The sequence below is a fragment of the Microchirus variegatus genome (assembly GCF_963457635.1).
Source record: "Microchirus variegatus genome assembly, chromosome: 15".
In the NCBI taxonomy this organism is placed as follows: Eukaryota; Metazoa; Chordata; class Actinopteri; order Pleuronectiformes; family Soleidae; genus Microchirus; species Microchirus variegatus.
In genome coordinates, this window is record NC_139816.1 from 11,696,411 (window position 1) to 11,724,200 (window position 27,790).

Consider the following 27,790-nt stretch of genomic DNA (forward strand, 5'->3'; position numbering starts at 1 on the left):
TAATTTGCAGTCTGCAATTCTTTTTTTTTTTTTTTTATGCAAATATTTTGGCTGTACTATTGTTATTGGTGAGTTCAGTTTGTTATATGAATATTATTCCTGAGTCTCTGTGACATATTAGGAGGATTTTATGGCCAGTTGCTTTAGATTTTTTACATAATGTACCTTTAATACGTTAATTCATCTACAACTTGGGATCAAATCATGTGTGGTGAAGCAAATTTTATCATCCTATTTTCAATGCAAAGAGTCAAAACCTCTTGCATGCAAGGTTCAAAGCAATCGGATGTTGTGGCAGAGAAACTGCCAACTTGATTCTTAACTACTATGCCACCTGCTCCTACGTTTGTTCAGGTTTTCTTAGAGCTTTTGACTTTTTACACTGAATCTTGAACTCAAAAACTTCATCCTAAGATTTGACCTCACAACCTCAGACATACATGTGCTATTCTTACTGTGCTGCATGACGACTCTTTATTGGTGTTTTTAATGTCTGTGTTTGGTTAAAATTGTGTGAAATTAACTTACTTGTAAGATTTGAGCCTCAGAGATAGAAATCATCTTCTGATGGAATTACGAATACCAATAAATGGAGTAAGAAAATCACGACCAATAGTTCAGTCCTTGACTATCTTATCCACAAATCTGTTTTACGTGCGTTTTAATAATAATAACAATAATAATTCATTTAAAAATGTGAGTACATGTTATGCTGAATGGTTTTAAGCTTTTTAAACCCACTTTCTAAGCTCACAAAAAAAGCAAAGACATTTTTTTTGACATTTTGACATAATCTTATGCCTTTATTATACCAAGATGTCTAGTATGTCACATACACCACATAGTATAGGATATACTACGTAAAAAATATTACGCCCCATGGAGCTTGTCCGTAATAGGCAGTTGGATGCAGGAAGAATGGTCACCAACATGCTATTTATTTTAAATTGTTCCATTCTTTGAGCTGACAGAAATCAGTCTTCTCGTCAATCCAACAAATATACTAACCTGAGTCATAGCTAACAAAGGAAATTAAGGTGAGAAAGCCAAGCGGTTTTATATACGCAATTTGCTCCCAACACCGTATTCCTCCAACATGACACTGCAACCCTGGACCAGCCTGAACACAGACAATCCAATGTCGCATTTATCTCATCTCCCCATGTCTACTGTGAATACATTACTGTAAATTGGCCTTAAAACACAGAGAAAAGATATTTTCATATATACAGTAACAGAAATACACTTTCCTTCATTGTGGAAGTAATCCTGTGATGGTTGTCTGCACATCCATGGGTGCACTGCAAACTGAGCTAGTTTTGACATGACTTTATATTGCCAATTTGGCAAAACAAAAAAAAAAAGGTGACAGAATCACTGTTCTTGCATTGCACACAAAACAATATTAAGGGGACTGTTGTTCCACAACTTTAGTTTGAGCATAAACACTAAGACATCTATGTTCTACAACTTTATGATCCATATGAGGTTACTTGTGTACCTGGATCATTGATGTACAAATCACTCCGTCCATTTCTGTGTACATATAAAAAAAACCCCCCACAGATGCAAAACCTCAAACAAATTTAAATTGCAGCAGTGGCGTTGGGGCTGTTTGAAATTCCCCACTTGTGTGCTATAGTGTGCTTCCCCCAATCAAAACTATTATTTTTCTTCTCCGTGTCAACTGCCCCAAGTGTCACACCTAACAAAGAAATAGAAAGAGAAGTCCTCACACTTGCAGCATGAATAAACATCTCTAAACCTGCTTGGAAATCAGAATCAAACAAGCACTTCTATAACTGCAGAAGTTTGCCCCGAGTACCACCGTGTTTTCCCATCGGTATCAAAGTTTACCCAGCGATACTTGCCAGTACATCTACACCCACACCGCCACAAGGTGATAGCCAGTTTGGCACATTTTTTATATATATCCGCCCGAACAGAAATATCTGCTTTGTGTCACATCAATTACACAAACAACAAAAGAACACCATCACCTCAACGCCAGATTTTATTAGACGTGTTTATCACAGTGCGAGATGTAAACAGATACGTCAAAGGGCAAGAGACGCGGAAGACATCAGTATGTGGCAGCGCCCTGTCTGCTCGAAAAACGATGGAACACCGGGCAGATTCAATCTCTCCGTGAGCTCACTTCAGCCAGCGATCGTGAATCTCAGCAAATGATGCAAGTGATTGATTCGAAATGAGAGCAACAACCTCGAAAAGGCACGCACTTATTGCCATTAAAATCTATACATACAGTGTGCATAAACACATATTAACATGTGATGGCAGGAAGGAGGGGGGCGTGTCAGCAGCTGCCATTGGTGTACAAAGTTACGGGGTGTCGCATGCAGGCCATTGATGTCATTTGAAGCAAAGGAGAGTGAAGAGGTGTGAAAACTGCAGGCCCCGCATCACAATCCCCGGTGACAGCTGTCATATCACCATGGCAACAAGTGCCACCTCTGATGCACTGCTTATTTATACTCTTTATACTCTTAGTCCAACTTTCCAGCGTTTAGCTTGATCTTACTGTATGACTCACTTTTCCCAGGCGAAATTGAAGTGGCTTTAAATAAAAAGGCTCAATCACACGTTTCACAAATCTCAAATGTAATTCTACCTGTGAGGAAAAAATACAACTGCGAGACTATGCTCCCATAGTAATAGTATTTTTGGTAACCATTTCACGGTTACATTTTACAGACAATTTTTGACCCACAAGTGACATGAGGACCACAAAAGCATCATCTAGGGGGGGGGATTGCACAAGTGTGTTTAGGCGTTCTACCTTTGGCCAAACCGCTTTCTCAGTAAAAACATCAGGGCTGTGGAATAGCATCCCTGTGTGTTAGACAAAGCGCCACACTCACCACCTTTAAGTTAGGCCTTAAAGGGACACTGTGTAGTATTTATGGGTTTATATAACCCAAAATCCACTTTTTTATACATATTATGTGCTCCTGCATTGTCTACTCGCTGTATAATAGTTTTTGTTTCATTTTCGTAGTGTTTCAAAAAGTCATGTAAAATAACATGGTCGCTGGCCGCGGTTGCATTGACTGTTAGCAGCGAGACGCCATGTTTCTACCGGGGCCTGTAAGGACAAACCCGAGAGAACAAATCAAGCGTCGCTTTACTTGTAGCGGAAGTCCCGCCTCCACTCTCTCCACTTCGTCTGCTACGGCCGCGGTAGCTCGCCCTCTCCCTCGCCTCACGAACCTCGTCTGCTGACACGGAGAAAGACGACGAGGACGACATTTGACTGGCTGAGGATACTGTAGCGCTCAGGGAAGGGAGGGGGTGAGCAGAGGAGCAGTTCTTTGTTGTAAATTTCAGCCCCTCCTCTAGATGGCACTATAAACTACTTACTTCACCTTTAAGAAATGGTTGAAAGCAAACCAATGTTGTGAACATTTCTAGTCATTGATTCTTTCCTCTGTGTCTATATTCATCTCATTTGTATGTTTTTTCTTTTCTCATCACTCAATTTTATTGTCCCAAATCATTACATGTTGTCTTTTAAATTGTTTATAACATCAACTCCTGTCCAGGGACAGCACATGTAAATTATGCCTTGTGGCTAAAATCTGGCCCAATCATATATTGTGCATTGTCCCTGTCAAATAAACGTAAATCAATTAAATAAAATTAACGTTTGCAGATTCCATCATATTTCATACATATATATATTTTTTTTTTTCATACATATTTCATATATATATATATATTTTTTTTTTCCATGTAGTATATATTTGAAAGTATAAAGTATGTATGCCCCGCCCACTTTCAAATAAACACATCAGATTTTTAACTGTGTTTAACTCACATGATTATAAATGCACCACATCAGCTCCCAGTCACTTCACATGTTGTCTGCTCCCACTGTTGCCCTGCAGTGAGGCCCCCATGTGATGAGCAGATCACCCTCACCTGGTGCACTCAGCTGGATGCACTCAGGCTGGAAGGGGTGTGGCCCACAGCTCACCTCAACAACCACAACATGGACTATATCCATGCAACAGCACTGCATTGTTTTTGAGCTTTTAGAACTGTACTGTACTGTACTGGCAATTTTATGTCATGTACTTATTTCACTCTGTGCTTTAAAATACTTTGTATTCTTTAACCACACATTTTTCTCAATTCAGTTAAAAAATAAAAAGTACTTTTTGGGAGTTATTTTGCCCTTTGAAGCATGTGCATGATTAATTTGTGTCTGATAAAAACCAAAACTTCACACAAATAGAAGAAGACATGTTGATTACTGTTTTGAACCAGTTGACAGTGTCTGTTTGCTGCAAGTAAAGTCACCTGTCATCTTTGTGTTGTGTAATCTGTTACCCGAGGACTTTGAGGTGAAAACAATTTCACACATGACACTTCTGTTGTGGTTTGACTTTTTTTTTTAAGTTCTAACACTCTTGTCAGTTTTTTTTTTTTTTTTTTTTCTCTCATTCATGTATATTTATGGGCTCACGGTGTCATTGTTTCATGTCTTAGCTCAGTGAACCACGTGTGTTGTTTTTCTCATGTTTTAACAGACATGTCACCGGTGTGTTGTGCTGCATGTTCTCGACTGTGCTTGCAAAATACATTTCTGGCTATGAGATCATCCGCACTGGCAACTTTAAAAAAAAGAAACTGTTCTAATGTGTTACTTTCTTATTTTCTTATTTTTAAATGTGTTAATTAACTGTAAAAAACAGGATCATACACTTGTAGCACATGTAAATGAATGTCTCTGATTACATGTCAGTCAAAATTAATAAGATAAATACATAAATAGAAAATGATATTGCTGTAAGACTGTAAGACTTAATATTAAGATGTTTTTATTTTAAATGAACATTTGGTACAACAAATTAAACGCTACACTCACATGTACAGTATCTACATAGATATTTAGACATACTCGTATACATACTTTGCTGCATAAGGTTGCTTTGTTTTTAGGTTCATGACAAAATATCAATAGTGTTTCATATTGTTGATGATTTCTGAGATCTTTCGGGGGATTTTGAGGTCTCCGTTTAGTTGATTTACAGACACGAGGCTCCAGAACAACATTTTTCAACTTGAAGCACCGATGCTCACCCACTGAAAATGTGAGAGCGCCACTTAAATTGGCATGCAGACAACACACACATATAGCGTTACAAGCAAAATGTCATTGAAGACAAAGTACAGTGACAAAGTGATTTTTCATTCAAAAAAAAAAAAAAAGGAAATTGCCATGAGCCTAAGCTGTGGTTTAAGAGAAAATTCATCAGGTTAAATTGTGCTTTTTTTCTCGCAATGGGGAAGTCTGTACTGAATTTTATAGCCATTTCTGCCTCTTCTGCAGAGCGATTAGTATTCCTGCCTTCGAAACGCTGCTGGCAGAGGCGCTGCAATTCCATCAGTGCATCTGTCGCTGCATAGTTTATGCTTCATGCTGTTGTTGAGCTTTATGAGTGTTTCAAGTTGAGAGTTTGGATTTGATTTTTTTTTCTTCCTGCAAGTGGCCACACTGAGAGCAGAGCAAACAACAACACAGTTTTGTGTACGTGTGTGTTTGTCTTTGCAAAAATCCTGGCCACATACATTGACGGAGTAGCTCTTTTGGATTCTCCTCCGCATAAGAAAATTTGTCATTGAAGAGGCACAGAAAGGTCTGAATGAGCTTTTCTTTTAAAGAAAATTAGGGGCCAAGCATGAGAGCAGGTACTTAAAGATTAGACTCGAGTAGATGACATCCCTGAAAAGCGCCGTCCCCGTTCCACATTGGAACAATAGCACCTCCTGGTCTGCGCTGTCTGTCGTAATGACTCATGCATACATTTCAACAACATAAAAGGTATAAATTTTAATAACCATTTTTCTGTTGACTCTGTGTTAAAGACCTGTGACAGGATTATTTTTAAACACGAGGATGCATCACTCCGTGAAATGCTTCCCTTTTTCCATCCAGCTGCTTTTGCTTGGCTTGCTTTCATTATGATTATTCCCTCTTTTTATATATTTATTTATTTTTTTCATATGACAAGCACATGTTTGCTGTGAAGGCTGGGTTTCTCAGTGAGGTGTTGAGGAGGTCTTTTTAAGTTCTGAGGAGCAGCCTTCTGAGTTATTGAAATAGTCTCTTGATTTGAGATCGTGTATAGGTTAAAGTGTTCTGCTTTTGCGGTGGGGATTTTTCATCACTGCATAACGGCACGGTGACACAAGCAGGTAGTGCAAGGACAAGAGCCACAGAAAGAACCTGGGTGTTAAATGATGCTGGAATCAGATGGATTCATCACGTCCGAAACTGTCGATTTAACATGACATGACGATTACTTTCATCATCGATGAATCTGTCAATTATTTTCTCGATTTGTTTGGTCCTTAAATTCTGAGAAAATGTTCAGTGTTCAGATCAGTGTTTACCCAACCTGGGAAATTATGTCTTGTTTTGAATAAAATTGTACTTTTAAATGACGTGTAACTACTTTAGCTGAATGAAATTGTACAAACTCACCCACACAATTGGCTTTGATGATTGATATAGACGAAAAAGACAACTCATGATGGACCAGGAGACCCATTTTATGCTCTATGACCTTAAAGAATTTAATATCGATGACTTAACTATTTCACAGTTTCCTTCAAATTTGAAACTTGACTCAACAATGCACTTTTTCTGTAAATATCCAAATCTTTGTGGCACCACTCATAACGTACAGTATAGGCAGATTTGTGTGCATCTTGTGTGTCTTTGTTGTTTGCACATTCTCCTCCCCCCTCACCAACGTCTCAAATAGAGACACCTTTTGTCCTTTTATATCCTCTCTGATCCGATGAGCAGCCATGTGTAAACTAAAAAAAAACCCTTTAATTCTGTGATTCATGGGCCTCCTCAGTCTCTCCTTCCGACCGGCACCAGTCTGCTGCCGCTGTTAATGTCTTTCAGCAAGAATTTATGTCTACACCCATGCCTCTCTCCTCCCGTCTTCCTGCTCAGCCCATTAGAGAATTCCCCACCAAAGGTTCTCTGGAACGCCTTGCATCAGAGCCGCACTAATGAAAAGCATTATACATTACAAAGTGTTTGATTTAAGGATGATTTACAGTTCTTTCCCTCAGCAGTGAGGGATGGAAACCTTTCTGGAGATAAGCTCAGAAAGCCATCTGCAATATTCAGAGGACATCAAAGGGTTCAAATTGTGTATAGGATTCATCATCGGCGTAAGAGCCACAAAGAAAGGTTTCTATCTGATGTGAAATTTCCATAACAGAGTGAGAGGCATGTGAGTTATTATGATCCGCGAATCAATGGGCGGCTTTCATGATATGCAGCCGAGCATGTTTCGGCGTCTATACCTGTCATTGATCTGACGCTGACACAAACATCGCTTCATTCCGCGTACGCATGCGAGAGATATCCTGTACGTTCTTGAGCTGGAGCAGATAACCTTTCTCGCGTTACTGCTCCCCGCGATAAATTCCCCCTCATTTTTTGTATTTATTTTTTCTTCTGATGAGAGAGAGGAACTTTTTTTAAACAGGATACATGTAAAATATGCACAACAAAGCGTAGCTTGGGCCAAATTCTTTTTGAGCCAGAGAGAACACATCAAATACCTTGTGAGTGATCATACTCTATAAGTGCTGGTGATAAAAGCTCAGATTCACCATTTATAACCTCTGAATTACGACAGAGTATTGAGATTAAATTTGAAACTCAGAGAGTAAAATTGCAATATGATGTTGAGGTTTTAAGTCGTTATGTCGACCTAAATCTCAACATGGTATTCCAACTTTTTATTCTTGAAATTTCGGGTTTGATCTCAGCATGTCGACTTGAATTTTGACATGTCGACGTAAATCAGAATTCCGGGTTTAATCTCGGACGTTTAATGTCAAGAAGATAAAACTGGAAAGTCTGAGAATAAAGTTGGAATATCATGTTGCGATTGGACATGAAACGCTGTCCGTGGTGCTGAAGTGGACATGTCGAGAAATTCCAGTTTAATCTCGACATGATATTTCAACTTTATTCCCAGAATTTCCAGTTTAAAGTCGACCGTCCTAGATTAATCTCGCCATGGCAAAAATATGATTTTCTCCATGTGTGGCCCTAATGCTCTGTCGTGTAGATAAGTGTTTAATCCAACCATTGTGTTGTATTTTGAGTCATCAGAGGCTGAAAAGGATTACTTTCTCCATCTAAGGCTTCAATAGCCTTGTGTGTGATGCGTTCTGACATCAATTAGACCCTGGTTCTGAACAGCAACACAAGGGCAACAATTTACCTTTTTTTTTTTTACTTATTATCGTATTTTTTTACACATACCTCTTGAAATGAAATGTTTACACCGTTTTTTACACCACCATTAAAATCTTTTACTTTATGTTTCACAAGGTATTTTAATGCTTGACCCATGTCTAGCAATCTGTACTGCATTTTTGTTTCTATATTATTATCTGATCCATAGCTGGAGATGAAATTAGTGAAATAACTTACAGCATCATTATTATCATTTTCTATATTTCAGTTTTTAACATCTCTATAAACATTACATGGCCGTTTTTTGACTTATTATCTTCCCCTTTTTTTAGATAAAGCCCTTTTAATTTGATTCAGACACAGGAGCATACAGACTTTCACCCCACCTGCCAGCTTTAATAATTGGCAGGATGTCGTTTACCACCTACACCAACCTTCTAATTCCTGACAGCTTGTAACCCGCAGTATTTAATCACTGCTGACAACTGATAATCCGTGTCTCAGCGCTGATAGTTTGGTTTGTTTGTTGTTGGTTCCCTCTTGATGTTAGACACAGAGCAGTTTGGGGTTGGGAAATGTGATAATTTAGTGTGAATTGCTTTTTAAAAATCGCATCCGCGGGTGTGAGTTGTCACAGGGTTGATTTTTGAGATTTCACTACAAAGGAATCCGGAGGGTTTGATCCAAATTAATCAGGACACTCCTGCAGTAGCGCCCACTTTGATGGCCGTTTGCGGTGGCTATCATTTGTCGTCCATATGGCGTGTTTGCGTGTGATATGCCTCTCTCGTACAACATGTACGGAGTGAGATTCCTCTCTTTTTTTTCTGTCTAAGTTCTGCTGCACAGGAGCTGAAATTAAAGCTCAGTGGGGATTCTTTTTTTTTCCCTTCTTTGGCTGAAAAGAGATAACTTGATTTTCAGATATCATGCTTGTATGAATACAAAAAAATCATTACAGCACATGCTGGTGGGCGCAAATAAATTGGTTTATTTGGTCATTTGATTTCCCTGCATTATTTATATTTGTCAACACTTGTGTATATAATAACCGGGGAAAGATTCAGTTTAGTCTTTGGTTCAGAGGCAAAATAAAACGGGCAGAAGCAAATAGAATTCACTTGTTAAACTCACAGATATGAATGCGGGTCTTGCACTGCCTCGGGCAAAACATAGTCCTTATCATGAGTCATTTTCATACTTATAATAATAATAATGCAGGAATGCCTGACTGCATAACACGCTGTATGCATTTATTCTCAACAGCATCTGCACTTGAACATTCACTGGACTGGCCTGACATTGACTTTACTTTTTTTTCTGTGCAAAAGCCTGATTGTATTTTAGATATTAGAATAAGAGGAACGTGTATAGGATACGCATTAACCCTTTTTTTTCTCCCAGCAGTTTAGCAGGGCATATTTTCAGCTATGATATCTTGTCTCACGATGACATTGATAATATTGTAATAGGATTCAGATTTCTTTCTGAACACTTTTCTGTGTCAGAGTATAAGCCACACTTACCATAAAACAATATCTTTTAAAAAGTTTCTTTTCTATGTTTGTGTGTGAATCCCTTTATTCCGACACAGAAATACTTTATTTCTACAGTCCAAAGTGATGAAATAAAGAACAAGAAAGAAACTTAAATTGTCTTTTATCGCTCTCATATGAGGAAACATTAATATAGATTGTTTGATTATTTAAATGTACCCACTCTTCTATTTCACTGTTCTTTGTCTCACTGTAGACAAAATAGGAAGTGGCTGCCTATCTCTGGGTTCATGCTTTGAAAATAAGATGGTGATCTTTGTCAGATACTAGTATTTTTTTGTACTAAAGCCCTTGAAGTTATCTATAAGTTACTAACTGTTACTGTTACTCCTTATCCTTATTATGCCTCACATTAGGCTTCAGCACCACAGACAGCGCTTCATGACATCGTTACTCCGGATCTGTATGTCTCACATTAGGCTTCAGCACCACGGACAGTGGTTCAGCACCATGGACAGCGCTTCATGATATTGTTACTCCTTATCTATATTATGTCTCACATTAGGCTTCAGCACCACGGACAGCGCTTCATGATATGGTTACTCGTTATCTGTATGTCTCACATTATGCTTCAGCACCACGGACAACGCTTCATGATGTCACTGATGAAAGCCATTATTTTATAATACAGTACTGCTATTAGATTAGATTCTTTAATTGCTTTGTTTTTAGCGTTGCTTTACAAAGAATGCTTTGTACTATATTCAACCCGAGACGCCAGCCATAAATACACTCAATTTTGTATTTTTTACCACATCTTAATGTATTTTAATGTTAAGGTTTTCTGTTTTTTTTTTTGTTTTTTTTTAATAAAAAGTAATTGAGTTGTTATAATGGCACAATGTATATTCCCCTTGTAGTGTTGTGTGGTTTGGATGATAAAAGTGGTAATGTACATAAACACTATCACTAAACATATTACGGTTGAGATACTGCGACTGAGAGAAAAAACCGCTAGACAATTATTTGCTGAGGAAATATCTCTTTCTAAAGGCACTTCATCGCTAAGAGGTTGCCAAGCTGTTGCCAAATGAGCACTTAGTGTACTTGAAGAGATAAACGATGGGAGATCACAGCCAAACATTTTAAAGACAATATTTTTCCATCAGTCTGCATCAAGCTAATTTTCTCCAGTTTACTCACACGGTCGCTCAGCCTCTCGAGAAAGATGCATTTCTCTGTGGAGATAAATCTCTGACAGTCTGAAAAGTGAAGCGTCTATAAAAAGCCTTTTTTTTGTCCCTCCTGATACCGTGAGAGACACCAGCAGCCTGTTGTTACTACATTTACAGCTTGAGTTAACGCCTAATCAGCCAGTGAGATCGGACAAAGACCAGGAAGGAAACAAATCTTGTAAAACACATCTTTTGTTGTTGTTGTCATCAGGTGATCCAGACCATCAGCGCTGTGGATAAGGACGAACCGCTCAGCGGACACCGGTTTTACTTCGCCCTCGCTGCATCTGTCGCCGGCAACCTCAACTTTACTCTGCGAGACAACAAAGGTGAGACTTGCCTCGATGTTGCCTTATTTTTTTGTTGTGACAATCTGTGGTGATATGAAAGTGTGACTCAGTTAAATTCACACAGAGATTTGAAAGTTGGGGGAATTTACAGGTCTCCAACACAACATGTTGAGTTCACTTTCTTCAAAATGGGGCCTTAGGAGGTAATAAAAAGTTTTAAATTTAATTTACCAAAGTCTTCAGTGTTTTCTATTGACTACCATAGGCAATAAAGTCAATTGTAAACTGTTATTTGCACCTGACTGTGGACTGCTCTGAAAGGTTATGCACCTATAAATAAGAAGTTTGGATTGTTTCGACTTCAGTTCTTCAAACAGTTTTACCATCGGACCAGGAGCAAATCGAGCTGCAATGACTTTGATTATTAAAGAAAAATGTTGATAATTAGTGTCGTCAAGTCGTATTAATGAATAAATAAACCGTATCGATGTTCATTTGCTAATGAAGAAGAGCGTATGAAACGCCACATTGTATGAGAGCATTTCACCAAAAATAAAGCGATGAAATCAGTTTAACGCTTGAAATAATAGATTGTTTACTCAGATTATCAGATTTAATTTTCCTCTTAGGCTCATTAAGTAAAAGATGCTTTGCTAACGAGATGATAGGCTTCTCCCACTGACAAATTTTCCAATATTTTCAATTTACAGTCACTCTGCAATGTAAGCAGGTGTTGCTGGAATAGTGTTTGTGTGGCTTGTAATGGTAAATTCAATTTCTCTGTCTCAGAGCTACATTTGCCCATCACCCATACCTGCCGAACACAGAATGCCAGGTCCTTTGTGTATAGTGTATTGTATATTGTGTATTGTGTCTAGCCTGAACTGACACCTTCCTACAACATCCGCAGGGAGTCGGCTCCGCGAGACTCTTTGTCTATTGGAGGAATGCAAAAGGGGAGTTGCTTAGGTATAAATGTGGAGGGCTCACTTTGCTCAGGGTCTTTCTCCAGCAAGGATCACTTCTGTGAAGACTGACCTTTTCCTTGCAACGAAAATGCGGCCGGCAGAAGTTCTCATTTCATTATTCACCAGCAGCAGAGAAATTTCCACAAGAGGCTGCTGACTTGAGCAGCCAAAAGGTGTCGCCCTCTCTCTCTCTCTCTTAAGTGTCCTGTGATTGGCCAAAGTCTACCACCATAGGCCTGTATTTCCTCAAAGCTGGACACAAAGTCTCGAGGAGATGAAGATGCATCATGCTGAAATGTTGTCATGGAATTAGTGATCAATATTAACAAAAAAATAGTTTGACTTCCTCAGCTTTACATGTATATTTTTTATGACTTACTCTTGCCCTGTATTTGGGTCCAAGTATGAATGTGAAGTAGAAAGTATTCCACTCTTTAAAGTCTCAGAAAGGAAATCTTTACATTCCTAATGCGTGCAAGATAACATCACAGTCTTAAGACTTCAATTTGTCCTTGTAAATGCTGCAGGAAAGAGTCATCAATTCAAACATTTCATTTGTGTCAAAGCTCCAGGTGTCACCTCAGCTCTTCTGCATTCAGCCGCTGCATCAGAATGTCCCTTGAGAAAATTTGCCAGTGGCCGTTTGTAAAAACGAGTCCATAAAAACATGTCGGTCGGTTCAGGTACAGGATATTTGCTGCTAACCTCCTCCCAGTTGAGCCTGGCAGCAATGCAACTGACACTTTGGTCATTGCTCATTCCGGCTCTTTGTATCCGCCCTGCATTTGAACACAATCCACACTGCAGTCTCGGTAACCGCTGCCTCCTGGCGTGCCCCATTGTGCCAAATGAAACCATAATTCTGCTATGACAACATCCACTCTACACCTTTTTTCCTTTTTCTTTTTTTGTAATTCTTCATCACAGCTGAATGCAAAAAACAAACTTTCCTCCGCAACTTGAGCACGTCTGAGGTAACTCAATTTGTGTAACGTCCCACTACGCCACTGACTTGTTCCGCCGTAGATCAGAGTGTAACCTAGAGCTGAGGTTCTCAAACTGTTTATGCCCTGTACCACCTGACAAAATATGGAGGCTCTCAAAGTAACACAATAAAATACAGTGGTGTGAATAGGCGAGGCAAAGTCAGCTACGGACTTTTCACAGGAGGCAGATTTATTCTCTCATCATCCTCCTCTTTCACACAATGGTGTAGTGAACTTAGATTAAGATGGATCGAGAGATAAGCTGACTCTAATTATTTTTACTTATTTTTAGGGTCCGAGCACAAGGTGCAAATTATTATTCTTATTTAAATGCCAAATGAATCGCGTTTTCAAGGCCTTTCCCATGCCCCAAAACTCACCATGGGAGGGCCATATAACTGCACCATCCACAAGAAAAATTCGGCTAGAGCAGCAGGTTTATCGTACATTCACAAAAATCGGTATACATGTGTAGAAAGTCAGGATGAAGAAAAAATTACATTATGACCACGATTCAAAGTCAACAGGAAGGCCGCCATTTTGGACTGAGCATTAACGTTTTTGGCAATTTTTGGATGGATGAAGAAAATGAGCTTCTCCTATAGGAAACGTAAGATTTTATGAATAAAAATAATCGTCAAGCTGTGTCAAACGTGATCATCAGATTTTATGGCAATGAAAGCACTACTTTAATTAAGGGGTGATCGATGTGGGGGAAAATTTCTAATTGCAATTTAGTGATTGTGATCAACTGTTCACTTTAACCACTTTAAAATCCATCTTTTGACACCATCAACATATGAATGAATCTATATTAGGCTTTTAATGTGTGCAGAACTATTAAAATAGAGTAAATAAATTACAGCCGTCATGGTTTGGTAAATGCACAACTACCTTTGTCATTGAATCATCCCTTAATGTCCTACTTTTATTGCTCTGCATGTATCTACTGCCTCGCTGCACAGTGACGCAAAAAACCCCAGACACAATTAAATGTCATCTAGCATGCATTTGGCATTTGTGTTAAGGGTTTCACATGGAGCCCTATCACTGCTGTTTTACTTCACCCATAAGAAGCTTTTTCATTCTTCGCCGACTTGAGAGAGCAATCTGACGTTCAGTCAGGGAGACAAAGACGCCGTCCTTCAGGGCAAAATATGCATTTCAGTCATGATTACTCAATGAATAGGTAAATCAGTCTAAGCTTCTTTTTGTTGCCGTTTTAAACGCCACATTATTCTCTTCTGACTGTCTCTTTCTCTCTCCAGCATTTCATATAAGATCTGACCATCAAACCAAAGCTGTTATTAACCAACAGGTGGTCAAGACCAGAGAGAGATGCCACCGTGTGTCATGTAATCATTTTGTGTTAATGACACCATCTGTTGTCATTTCAGCTTTTACTACTGTAAAAAATTGTTTCTAAATGCACGCGAAAAAGCACGGCCGTCGCTACGGAACAGAAGTGGATCGTCCCGCGTGTCAAATGCAAAGTCCATTTTTCTTTCGAAAGCCAATAACGTTGACGTGCAAATCAAAACTCAACCCTTTTTTCACACACACGTCTGATTCACTTTCGCTCTGTTTCGCAGACAACACGGCGTCCATACTGACAAAGCGAGGTGGATTCAGGAGACGGGAGCAGCCTGGGTATCAGCTGCCCGTGTTGATCATGGACAGTGGGAGTCCTGCCCTCAGCAGCACAAACACACTGTCGGTGCGCGTGTGTGACTGTGACTCGGACGGCGTGGCCTTGTCTTGTGGAGCCGTGGCCTACACAGCGACTGGCCTGAGCACCGGCGCCCTCTTGGCTATTTTGGGCTGCATCATTACACTGCTGGGTAAGATCCACGTCACCTTGGTGTCAGAGATATACGTGTCCATGTAACAACCACTGATGATTTTTATGTTTTTATTTTTTTCCCTCCTGAAGAGGCTGGTACAAAGTTCAGCCTGATGTGTCATTATGTAGAGGTCGTTGATGCCACAGTTTTAACAACCCAAGGTTTATTTTTTGCTGCTTTTGTTGCTCACTGTTCCTATGAGATATGACATTTTATTTCGCTTTTTACTGCGATTACTCAACAGTATAACGGAGGGTTTGTTTACAACTGGTGTGATCCTGGTGTTGTTTGTGCAGTATTTATATCACTTCACGTCGATGCTGCTAAACCTCGACATTCATAACATCTGCTAACTCTAGTAAGTGTAAAAGTATTCATATCCTCAAAGACAATAACACATGGTGGCCTCAAACTAAAAAGGTCACCAGTTCAAATCCGGGTTCAATCGAAAGCTTTAGTTCATGTTCTGGGTGCTGCAGCTTTCTCACCAAACTGTAAATTGATTGTTTGAGTGAGAATTTTTTGTTTTGCCTGTGTATGTTGGCTCCATGATAGGCCCCGGAGATCCATCCTGTACTTGCACAATGATGCCCGATGTCAGTTGAGATTAGATCCAGTCTCCCACATGACCCACACAAGACAAAGCGGTAGATGAATAACAACAGCCTCAGGTCACGACATGAATGAAATTCATAATTGTCAGCACAGTTTAGTGTTGTAGTCAAGAGCACATTACCCAAGACAGATCCCATTACTCTCCCTGCCTCCACAACTTTGCGCTAACCCTCCGTTTTGCACATAGAGGTAGAAACAGGAAAAAGTACCACATTGTGTAGTGTTTATGCACTAGCAAGTACCACCTGAGAAAATATTAGAAAGTATCGCCAACTCCAGAGGAAGCTCTAGTACCACCACAGTTTGAGAACCATGACACTAGATGTCTTTGTGCTTTGGGAAAGCAAACTTTATATCTATTTGGCAGCATCTCATTGTTTTGTTGTCTTCATGAACACTCTGTAAATCATGGCCAGCAGGGGTAATAGCTGTCATAGGTGACAAAACATTCAAACTATTGTTGGTTGCATTTGAAGACGGAACTTTTCCACTCAAAGGCGACAAGGATGAGGATCTTGACGAGTCCTCATACAGAATCTTGGACACATTCTGAACTTCAAAGAGTGTTCTTGAGAGCAGGGCTGGTCTGAAGTACTGCAACACTACAGTTATCGCACACAGAGGCAGATGACAGCAGCAGCAAATAAGCTGAAAACAGACAGCAGGATCAGGAGCAGCCTAATAGCTACTGCTGTTGCCAGGCACACAAACACAGTCCGACCAGACTCAGAGGACATATTAGTGCAAATAGCAAATATTTAGCTCAGAGAGAAGTGAAGCGGTGATCCGCTGGATCTCGGTGAAGAGTAAAAACTTTGGGGAGAGTCGCTACAGTCGCAGGCTCTTGACGACAAAGCAGGAAAACCTTCAAAACCTTCAATTTGAAATATGCGTTCCGTGGCCAGGGCCAATTAGCTGTAGCTGCTAATATGATAAATGACAAGCCAGTCAGTGAATGCAGTAGAGAGCTCGACGTGAGTGTGTGCGTGCATGTGCGTGCATGCATGTGTATGCCTCCATGGAAAATTCCTGAAAAATGACCTGTTTGCATACAAGCTGCTGAGTATGTAACCATCAGAAATAGAGCAGGTTATTATTAAATTATATTTTGGAAATAATGTGTGTTGTCATTAGTAGTGAGTAGAACATGTGAGTAGTGGACATACCATATTACTACCATATTTAGGTTGGTAGGTATCAGTGGTTATTGCTCGAAGACAGCAAGGGAAGCTCAGCTTCCTCTAAAATGTGGTCAAATATGTACCGTGTTGTGTTTACATCTCAATACTTAACTTGCGCTAGAATGCTCGTCTTACGTGATATTCATATTCCCGTAGCGGCCTCTGCATTAAAACATCACTTCCGTGGAAGCTCAGCTTCTCTGGGAGTCAATGCTGCAGTGGGCGGGAGCGGACGCTGGGCTTCTTTATGATGATTGGAGGAACTATTTGAAAGGCGGGTACCAGTTTTTGATTGTTTCTGCCTCAGCCCTGTGTGGATTTTGCGAGGGAAGTCTGTAGACAAATAGCTGGTCGTTGTGTGTTATTTGCTCGGCGATGTAGAGTTGTTCGTTTGCAGCATTTATGTAAGAATTTATGTAAGAATTTATGTCTAAATAACTGGGCCCTGAAATGAGCTTCCCATGTTTCAAAGAGCAGCAACTGCGGCTAGTAGGTAGGTACTGTAGGTATAAGCTTGATTTGGTAACCATGAAATATTGAATGAAGCTTTTTACACTTGAGAAAGGAGGAAATACAAATTTAAATGCTAATAATTGCAGTGGAACTGCAGATTACATGAATAAAGTATCATGTTTAAAAGTCATGCTACGGTAACGTAACACAAGTGTCCACACTTCACTGCACTTGAACAATAAGTGAAAACCAGTAGATGAGAGGAGGAACAGTATGAGTGCCTCAACTTAGTGTAAGAAGCAACCATCACTACAATAATAAAATAGATGCAATAATGAAATTTGCAGGTGAAATGTTGCACCACCTGGTGCTTCTCATTGAACTAACTTCCAGTGTTCCTCAACTCCCAAGAAACCACCAGCAACAAAAAAAGACAAGCATGATTCCTGCTGTCCATTTAGCTACGAGTGCTTAAAGGAGACTTCCACGAGAGGTGGGCTCGTCGAGCTGCCTATACTTCAACTTTTTTTTCCAGGATCCACCCACAACACTCTCACACATCATTCGGTTTCAGTCAACCACTCACCCCGTCAGATCCTCGCGCATTTAGAAAGAGGGAAAGTACGACCCTGAGGTCATAACAAACATCAGTGGAAGGAAGTGTGTATCTGCACAGTTTCTTTGCCAGATGTATCTGTGTGTGTGGTTTAAATACATTTTAATGGAAACCAAGCAGCCACACATTCACCTGCACCTCATGGACCTCTCCCTTCCACTTTTCATAACTTCCGTAGGATTTTATTTCAAAACTCTTACTTGCTGTGGTCTAGTATCACATGGTTTTCAATTGCTGCAGAACTTCTAGTGAATGAGGCACGACAGGTCGCCGAGTATACGGCGTACACCTTATTGATTCTCCTAATCCACTGATACAATAAAGCTTTATTCACAACCCTTATAACACATAACATTTTTTTGCAGACCGGATTCAAGTTCAAGATCTAAGTGGAACCAAGTCAAACGCACTGTTTACCTCTCTATTTCACAACCCAGTCAGACACATCTGTGCTGCTCTGCATTTATCAGGTGATGGAGTGTCTGAGAGACGCTAAAACAGAGCTGCATCTTTAGGTCCCGCTCAGGTCAAACCCCGGCGAGAGATGCAGTATCTTCCCCTCATATTTCCTCTTTGGTAAATACATTTGACCTCGGTCTGCCCGCTCTGAATAGCAGCAGGGATGTTTACAAGTAAAATACCACTGAAATCCTGCCAACACGATCAATTAATAACAGCCCTCACACCCATGGCTAGCAGGGATTTTGTAGTATTCTTATTTTATGTGCTTAGTGCACCCACTGTGTTGTAAACTACATTCTGCAGGTTGTTCTCAAAGAAATACATTTAAAAATGAAATCATTTTTAGCTTGTTTTGTCCACGTACCTAAATATTCAGTTTAAATATCGAATATATTGGAAAATAGTGAACATACTACCTATAAGTATGTTTTTGCCTTTGTATGAATAAAAAATATTTGGATTTTGTATTGATCTTGTGAGTTAAAGCTCACATAGAGTGGTCCTGTTGCACATATATGTTAGTTATGGAGGTCTACTTACATACATTAACTTGTTTTATGGTCAAAAACCTCCTAGTTGCTGTAAACGAGCCGATTTACACCCCGGCTTCCCAACTGTCTTGTGATTGGCCAGTACCCGGAAGTGACATATTCAGCACACCCGCTCTCAGAAGCACAGCTCCCCCCTCTGGAACGGTGGATGCACTGCTACTCATTATCAAAACATTGTTTTAACAATGTTTAAAAACAGCTTCGTCACGACTCCCCGCCGCAATCTCTTTTATGACTTTGACCCAGAGTCAGACCCAGAGTCCGAAGACACTGTGAAACACCTCCACAACGGACATTATTCTTCTTCTGCAGTTCAATGTACGCAACCAGATGTGCCCGGAGCAGGACGACCTGTTGTTCCGGAGTACCGTTGTTTACGTAACCGGACCGGGTTTTTTCAGAGATCTCGCTGAGCCCGAGATTACAATAAAACACAGTGTTCTCAGCAGTGGCTGAACTGTTTGTTTTGAACCTTCAGGGCTTCTTAAACAAGGTAATGATGCAGATACACACTAAAAAACAGCGTTAAGTGGAACTTCCTGTCTAGGTCCGCTTAAATGAGTCCTCCACTTGTTTCAGTCTTAAGTTTCACCAATAGGAGTCACTGTTTCGTACACAGTGGACCTTTACGAAGAGGGCTTGTCTTGACTTTTCTACATATCAAAAATAATAAGCCTGGTGTTCCACACACGCACAAACCCCTGATTCTTCCCCATTACTTTCTCACATACGTCCATGAGTATTTGACACATGTGGTCCATGCATTTACAGTTTGATTTCTGCATTTGCATTGTATTCAGTTTGTCTGGGTTTCGAGAGATGCTACAATATTTATTCCTCATTTGCTGTTGTTGTTCTCTCTTTAAAATAGTCTGGACATAAACAGACACTTTCTTTTCGTTTGTCTTTTGCAAAGTATTTATAGTTTATCTTTCAGTCTCCGCTAACCATCCTTTGCCAATTATGACTGTGTGTCATTTATGTGACAGCCGGCTCCTCCTGCATGTGAGCACACAATAGTAAAAAATAGAAGTACAGAGCGATGATGTGCAGTTTTATTGAGAGGCGGCCTGAAGACAGCCTGACTCGTGATGAGGTTTTAGATTTTAAGGTTTTTTTTTTTTTTTTTCTTTCTCAGGAAGAAGGGAGGTACAGTACGTGTCGGCATGTTTTATTAACTTAATTATAACGTTTCATGGAGGTCATGGTTCGGACGTATTGTATGGGATGCTGCGTTTTCAAGGACAGACACGGATTCCTCGTGTTGCGCCATATGTTGGGATGTTAGGGAAGCCACTTGTAAATGAGAATTCATTAACATACGCTTAAAGATGATGCAGCGTCGAGCTGTCACCTCCGGGGCGACGTTATTGCTCATAAAACCCACACACAAAGAATTTCCCCCATCAAGACAGAGTCATAGTTTAACGCTTAAGCAATCTTCATTGAGAGCAGAGGAGGATCTAAGCAGCAGCATGTACAAGAAGTGGAACGAGTCCTTTGATGGGGTCAAACTTTCCTTTTTATTCCCTTCCCCTTGAAGTTTGCCTTTCTTTTTATTGTGACACCGGATACTTTTGGTGATAAATGAAAACTTCAAAAGAGCAACAGGGGAGGGGGGGGGGGGGGGAGAAACATGGCCACAGAAAACTCTGAACCTGCCTTCGCTAATGAAAGCTGGCTCTATTCTGCTCGGCGTAGCCTCAGGCCAAAGGCTCAGAACTAATGGCCTGCAGTTTAATATATACCTCCATGTTGCCTCGTCTGCGTGTTTGTGTTTGAGTGTGTGTATCCTCAGCTGTCCCTGTCTGTCTGTTTTGCTCAATTGGATCAGCCTCTTTTCTTTTTTTCTTTTAATTTTCTCTGTTCCTTCTTTGTGCATATTCATCGGCCACCCCTCGTCCTCTTCCTGTTGTATTAGCAGGCCATGCGCAACCGGTCTTTTATTCTGATCTGCCTTGATGCTCCTCCATCAAGAATCCTTTCAATCCGAGGGTCGCAATTGAGGCCGTGATACCGAGTGATTGCATTGTTTTGGACGAGACACAAGCCGCGTCTCAGCGCTGGCGTCCTCAGGTGCTGTCAGTCTCAGAAAGGCTCCCACACCTCCACCACTGCCACCATCCATCCATCTATCCACCTCCCTCCCTCCCTCACGCCATCAATCTCTCTCATCAGGTGAGAGCAAAACACGGCTCCTGATTCCAGTGATCTGTCATGTCACTCATGGAAACCTCCTCAGAGCGCCACTCGTCCACTTGTCTCAGCATTCATTTGTTGTTGTCTGAGACATCAGGTGTGTTTCCATCAGGCTGTTTTAATGTGCATTTCCAATTATGTGCGTCAAAACAACACCTGAATAGAAGCATAGAACATTTGAAGAAGTCTTGAAATATTGCAATAAGTCTCTACGCTTGATGTGGTGGAAGAGTTGTTGTGATTCACCAGGTTGACTGAATTTTTACTGTACTCGAAAATAGTAGAAACGACAGATTTAACTAATCAGAAAACCACAAAATGTCTAGTGAAAGAAGCAAATATGTATCCAATAATGAAATGAAGCAGCAACAAATAAATATTATACATCAACAGCTATTGGCACTCTTTCTTAACGTCATCAAGTTGCATCCTGTTATCTTTCTGTAGTGGCCATAGATTGTTTATTGAAAATGGACAGAAGAAAGGAAGTAAGAATATACTGAATAGTGGTAGCCAAAAGGACATTTGTGTGGAAGTATATGGGGAAAATTAGCCACATTTTCACTTGATTTATAAAATTTTCTGATCTCACTCATAGTTTCAGGTCTTCTCCGATAGAGCATGATGTCAGTTTTGTAAATTATGGCCCCATTTAGAGTAAAGCGAAGCACGGCACACATGCCGGTGGACACCAGCGTGATTAACAGCTGGTATCGTCCTCCTGGTGCAAAACCTCAAAAACGGCGCCGACCAAAATCGCAATCCCGAAGGCTTCAAAATGAGAGTTTGGATTCTTATGGGTGACATCATGACCAGTTGGTGACACAGATGTGCCGCAGCACTGCTCATCTCAGTGAACTAAGTCACATTTTTGATGTATTTTCACGGAATTCTAACTCCAGTAGTTTCCACCAGCCTGCCTTGAGATTAAAACCACACGGAGCCCACGTGCATGTTCACTTTGGCTCAACATACTCATAAGCTAAGTGGTCATTAATCATGGGTTGATATTTTTAGATTTAATTACCGAGCTTGTCCTCTACTCCTCGCAGTAATATTCCTGAAAATGTCTGGAAACAAGTGTTTTGGGTTGTTTTTTTATTTTTTTCTCCCCCACTCCAAATGTCATTTATACGCACTTTTTTTTAATGATGCAGTCACTTTCGGATGATGCGTCTAAACGACTGAGATGATCATCATCTTGTTAGAATCCGCAGCACAGGTCAGGTATGGCTAAATCCTCCGGAGGGCCAATTAGGACATTACGTAGCCTCGCAAATCTCCAGGCAGCCATTGCTTGTCTGAGAATTGCTCATCAGACTCATTCGATAAATCACCACGTCCATTCGTCTGTCTCTTATTTTAGTGTCTGTCTCCTGTGTGAGCCTTCTGTCTATGTCTTTATTTATGTGCCTCTATTCAGACAAGAAAGCACCCCCACCCCCTTCTTTTTTCCTGATCTAGTCTTTAATGCACAACTGTGCATCAGGTTCCAGCTGTGGGATTATTTTTTTTTTTTTATTACTTGAACCCCGATGATGTGCTAAATATACTAAAAGTAGTAAAAGTAAAAATCAACCATTTTGTTTTAACCGAACAAGACAATTTGTCTTCACAATTACAGTCGAGCAATTTGTGGAAAAAAAAAAACAACCCTGCTCTCAGAGAGAAAATAAAAACAGAAATGTTAATAAACAAGGACGTTAAACTAGACATACACAGTTAATGTCGTGACAGATAACATCGGCAGCAACAAAGACGCTATAGACAGCGACTACTTGAATCATGAAGCGAACGCGGCGGCACTGATAAAGAGTCAAACCTCGACAGTAGTGCTGAGGTTTATGATTGTTTCTGTGCCCTTCACTAAGCTGCGGAGGCACCATGTCATCCCTGCAGCAGAGCGACATCTGTCATGTTAGAGACGAGGCTCGCGGCGTCTTCATTTGTCCGTGGCACATTTCTTTTCTTCTCTTTCTTGCTGTCTCTCTCTCTCTCTCTCTCTCTCTCTCTCTCTCTCTCTCTCTCTCTCTCTCTCTCTCTCTCTCTCTCTCTCTCTCTCTCTCTCTCTCTCTCTCTCTCTCTCTCTCTCTCTCGACAATGTGCGTGTTGTTCTGCGTTTTTTTCCCAGACTGGAAATTTTGTTGTTGCACTTTGAGGTGGTAAATTACAGACGCGCGGCTTAATGTCTCGCTAACAGGTGCATGGGATCAAAAACTACCGAGTTGAAAAGAAAATCCAACGAGTCCAGCACAGTGGGCACTCAAAGGCTACTGGCTGTCCCCCGCCGAATATCTGCCAATTAGAGGAATCAATTACAAAAACAAAAGCGACGCTGGGCTCTTTTATTTATAAACATGAATAACAACTATGCCAATATCCCATATTATATAACAGATGCCACAAGGAACATGATATAATCACGTTATTCGAATAAAACACACAGCCTGTTATGTTTTACAGCAGGAAAATGCGCACATTAGGCAACATTAAAGAATATTCACAACTTTGTTTAAGAATACAGTTGTGTTAGCAGCAAAACCTGACCTGGGGGTCACTGAGTGTCTAGTTTGGTCAGCAGGGAGAAAAATCCAACTTTTTGAGAAAAAGACAGCGAAATGATAATATTTCACATAATTTCAAAATAAAAGTGTTTGTTTTGATATTAAACGATAAAGATAAATAGTTCACTATTTGTGATGCAAAATTAATCTATTCATTAAACATACAGAAACTAGAAAAGCACTCGGAGAGCGCAGACCTCCGCAAAGGCAGCTCAGCCCCCCCCCCCCCAAAATAGGATACAAGTGTATAAGTCGTCAACATACAGATGGTATTTGCAGTATTTGAAATGATAACAGATGATATTTTAATGTAGCTTAAGAAAAGCAGCGGTCCTAATACTGAGCCCTGAGGAACTCCACCTTTTTAAATCTGCTATTTATTGTTTGGGCACTTTTCTGCCTATACCAGCTGTTAACAGGATATTTAATTCAATTGATTTTACTTGTATTGTGTAGTTATTAGAGAGAAGCCCAACAGGAACACACATGAAAATGCACTTGTGGAGAGAAATTAAGTGGAGAGAAATAAACGGTCATCTGCCTCGGCCGGTTGGGGTAGAAGAGAGGAGAGCAAAAATATTGAACACCCAAAAATGAACAAGAACACCAACTTTGCCAACCTGAAACATGAGAAAAGTGAGCAGGCATAGAAACATTTCATAATCAAATACAATAAACTTAGCTTATTCAAATTTGACATAAATGTGTGTTTATGTTGAACCAGCTATTGCGTGTACTGTCAAAATGAAAAATGTTTCGGGGGCTTTTCAGCCATGAACTTTCTGCCAGGAATTAGCATTCACACATAAAACTTCCTTTCATTTCACCGCAGCTGATTAAGACCTCTAAGAAATGCCGTTGGAGGACAAAGACAGAGGAGGACGAAACTTGGGTGAATAATCAGTCCCAGACACCAGAATCATACAGTGCATGGAGGAATGCTCTAATTAGAAAGCACATTCAGCGATGCATGCTGGGAAGAAAAGGGCAGCAGAAGAAAACTCATTCACAATCAATGGAGACGGGGATTTTAATCTTTGAAACAAATCAATTACAGTTAAAAAAGTCCGTGTAACACTAAACTCTTGTGTTTTTCATTTAGCTTCTGTCATCGGCGAACGTGTAATGAAGAATGGGACTCCTGTCGTGTCGTGTTGTGGTTGTGTGTTTTCTAAACTGTCTGGGGCAGAAACTCATATCTTACCTTGGCTATTTGTATGCCCAGCCATGCACCTCTGCTCATCTCTTGTTGGACGTGATTAGATGTTGGCCCGTTTCCAGTCTGTCACGCATCACGGCTGCCTTCTAGGCATTAAACCCCTAAAGAGCTTTGCTGGAAAGCACTGCGAAATATCCAGCTTTACCGTGCCACTTTGTGATTCACTTTTGGGAGGCCTCGCTGAATGGTAGAGAATTTAGAGCAGGAACAAGGTTCCCTGAAATTGTAGGAAACAAATATTTGGAGTTTCGCTCTCAGAGCGCACAAGTGCCACGGGTATTTACGGGGCGCTCCGCATCCTTGAAGGTGCTTGAATTCGTATATCTGTGTTTTCAAAGTTCGAGAAGTGCTTGAAGAAGCTTGGGGTAATGACTGTTTCTTTCACAACAAATAGCTATCTGACTGAATGGTTCACTCATCAGATGGAGGCATGGGGAAAAAAAAAAGTCAAAAGAGCAAATGAAAACAGCTTCACTCAGACCTCGCTTGTGCGTGACTGTGGCTATTATGCGACATGATTGTGGTTTATGGGGGTAATCGCAGGGTACTTCATGGTCCATGATACCAATAACATCATCACATGAGACAAAGATTCTGTGATAATCAATACTTTGCAAGACAGTCATATAGCGATACATCACGATATCTGTCCACTTGAAAAGCAGGATTTCGGTGCATAAAGTCTGTGTTGAAGGTAGGTTTCCCTCTTGTATTGCACTAGGAAGGGCGACGATGTATGCATTATTTTTCCTATTTTGGAGGAGTTATATAGGAGTAGAATCTGTATGGTTGTACGTGTTATTTGTGCCTGTGTTTGGTCTAATCTAAAGTTGTGGTAGGAGTTTTCCTGTTGAAGGGTATACCAACAGTCACCAAACAGCCAGAAAAACAGAGCCGCTCATTTATCTCCTGCAGCGTTACCATGTGACAATCTCCTCTCGTTTCCAACTCTCCCATTTGCGCTCTTATTAGAGACTGTGTTAGTGGTGTTTGAATTCGGTTCCTGGGCCTCGTTCTCTGCAGCCTGCACCAGCTCAACCCCAAGACGGAAGAAGAAATATGGGCTCGTGGAACGATATTTCACTGGCACTGGCTTGACATTGATGGATAGAGGATCATTAGACATTTGCCAGTTTGCTTGGGCGTGGAGTTATTTTCAGCAATAATATATGGGAAAAGGGAGCAGGGGCTGGAGGAGAAGGCTCCTGCTAAGATCTCGGAGGGCCACAGATTCCACGTTTGTGGAGTTTTGTGCATGTCTCGACACAAAATGTTGGGGGGGGGGGTGAGCTGCAGAGATTCCACGGTGTATTACATTGCAAGTTTACTTTTGGTAAACGTGGACAGTACTGACATTGGATTCCTGGGAAAGCGATCCCTCACCTTACTTTTTGTTTTTATCAGACGTGACTCCACAGCTCTTTCAGATGAACTCAAATACCACTGCATTGAGACAGAATTTTGCTCATTTGTTTTATTAATTATTATTAATTATTTCTTGTGGTACTAGTTTGTACCACGGGGCTTTTCAATCGTTTGTTTACTACATTTAGTCAAAGTTATTTCAACTGTGTGTGTTTCCATTTGGTTAACACTGTTCATTAAGTAATATTAACTTCATATTTATCAACTGTGTTACTTTTCATCAACAGTTTCAGGTTTCTCTGAAACTCTTCTCTAATATAACTGTTTTACAACATCCTCAGTTGTTCATCCCTTTTAGAAATTCAGTTGTTTAATATTTCATGTGTGAATGCATATTTTTTTTCTATTTTAAATTGTAACTTTTTTTTGGTTGTAAATCATTGCTTTTTGCTATTTAATTGTATTATTACAACAATAATCAGTTACTGTTCACCATTCGTTGGTTTTTGCACACTTTTACTTCTCAATTCTACACCTGTTAAGCCATTACTTTTGTCTACTTTTATCTCTTATTATGCTGTTACTACACTTACTGTGCACACACCTCACGCCTCAGTCCAATAATGCCTGGTTGGGGACAACTGTAAATGTAGTCGGCTCTTTGAACAGTGTGGTCATTGTCAGACACCGACTGAGACGTAATCGCTCGCTTCCCTTTTTCTCTCCAGTGATGGTTCTGCTAATTGTGACCATGCGCCGGAGGAGGAAGGAGCCACTGATCCTGGAGGAGGAGCGCGACATCCGAGAGAACATCGTCCGCTACGACGACGAGGGCGGGGGAGAGGAGGACACCGAGGCCTTCGACATGGTCACCCTCCGCAACCTGAACGTCATCAGGGACCCCAACGTGCGGCGAGACGTCACGCCGGATACTCCCACCTTCTTTCATTACCCATCAGCCCCTCGCCCGCCCTATAAATCCCTGCCAGACAACGTGGTGTTCCGAGAGTTTATTTGGGAGCGACTGAAGGACGCCGACGTGGACCCGTCAGCTCCCCCTTATGACTCGCTGCAGACGTACGCCTTTGAAGGCAGCGGCTCGGTGGCAGAGTCGCTAAGCTCACTCGAGTCGCTAAGTACAGACTCAGACCAGAACTATGACTATCTCAGCAACTGGGGACCGCGCTTCAAAAAGCTGGCCGACCTGTACGGCAACAGCGACGGCACCAGTGTCTTCTCGTAGCCCTTAAACGTCGCTCTTAACATTTGTGAATACGAGTAATTTATTGTCAGAGAGAGTGGTGTTTGTCCGCCGCGGTGCACCCGGAGGAAACGATTCAAAGACAAACACAGGAGAGAGTGAGAGACAAACACTTTCACTTCAAAAAGGTTTTTTTTTGGTTTGTTTACCTCCTTGTATGGATTTTTTTTTTTCCAGGCGCGTGCCGTGGTGAGTTTTGACACGGACTTCAAAAAGTGGCTTGAG

The 27,790-nt window shown here is 40.7% G+C and overlaps 1 protein-coding gene across 1 annotated transcript in view; it reads left to right on the forward strand.

Moving 5' to 3' along the window:
• Window positions 1-27,547, forward strand: part of LOC310937551 (cadherin-7-like) — a gene marked incomplete at both ends in the record, with an annotated part of 115,072 nt that extends 87,525 nt beyond the window's left edge. Inside the window, 3 exons of the mRNA XM_083901834.1 lie at window positions 11,203-11,320; window positions 14,828-15,076; window positions 27,033-27,547. Coding sequence (XP_083757960.1) covers window positions 11,203-11,320; window positions 14,828-15,076; window positions 27,033-27,547 — 882 coding nt within the window. The remainder of the gene's footprint in view (window positions 1-11,202; window positions 11,321-14,827; window positions 15,077-27,032) is intronic.
• Between the last annotated feature and the right edge of the window lie 243 nt (window positions 27,548-27,790).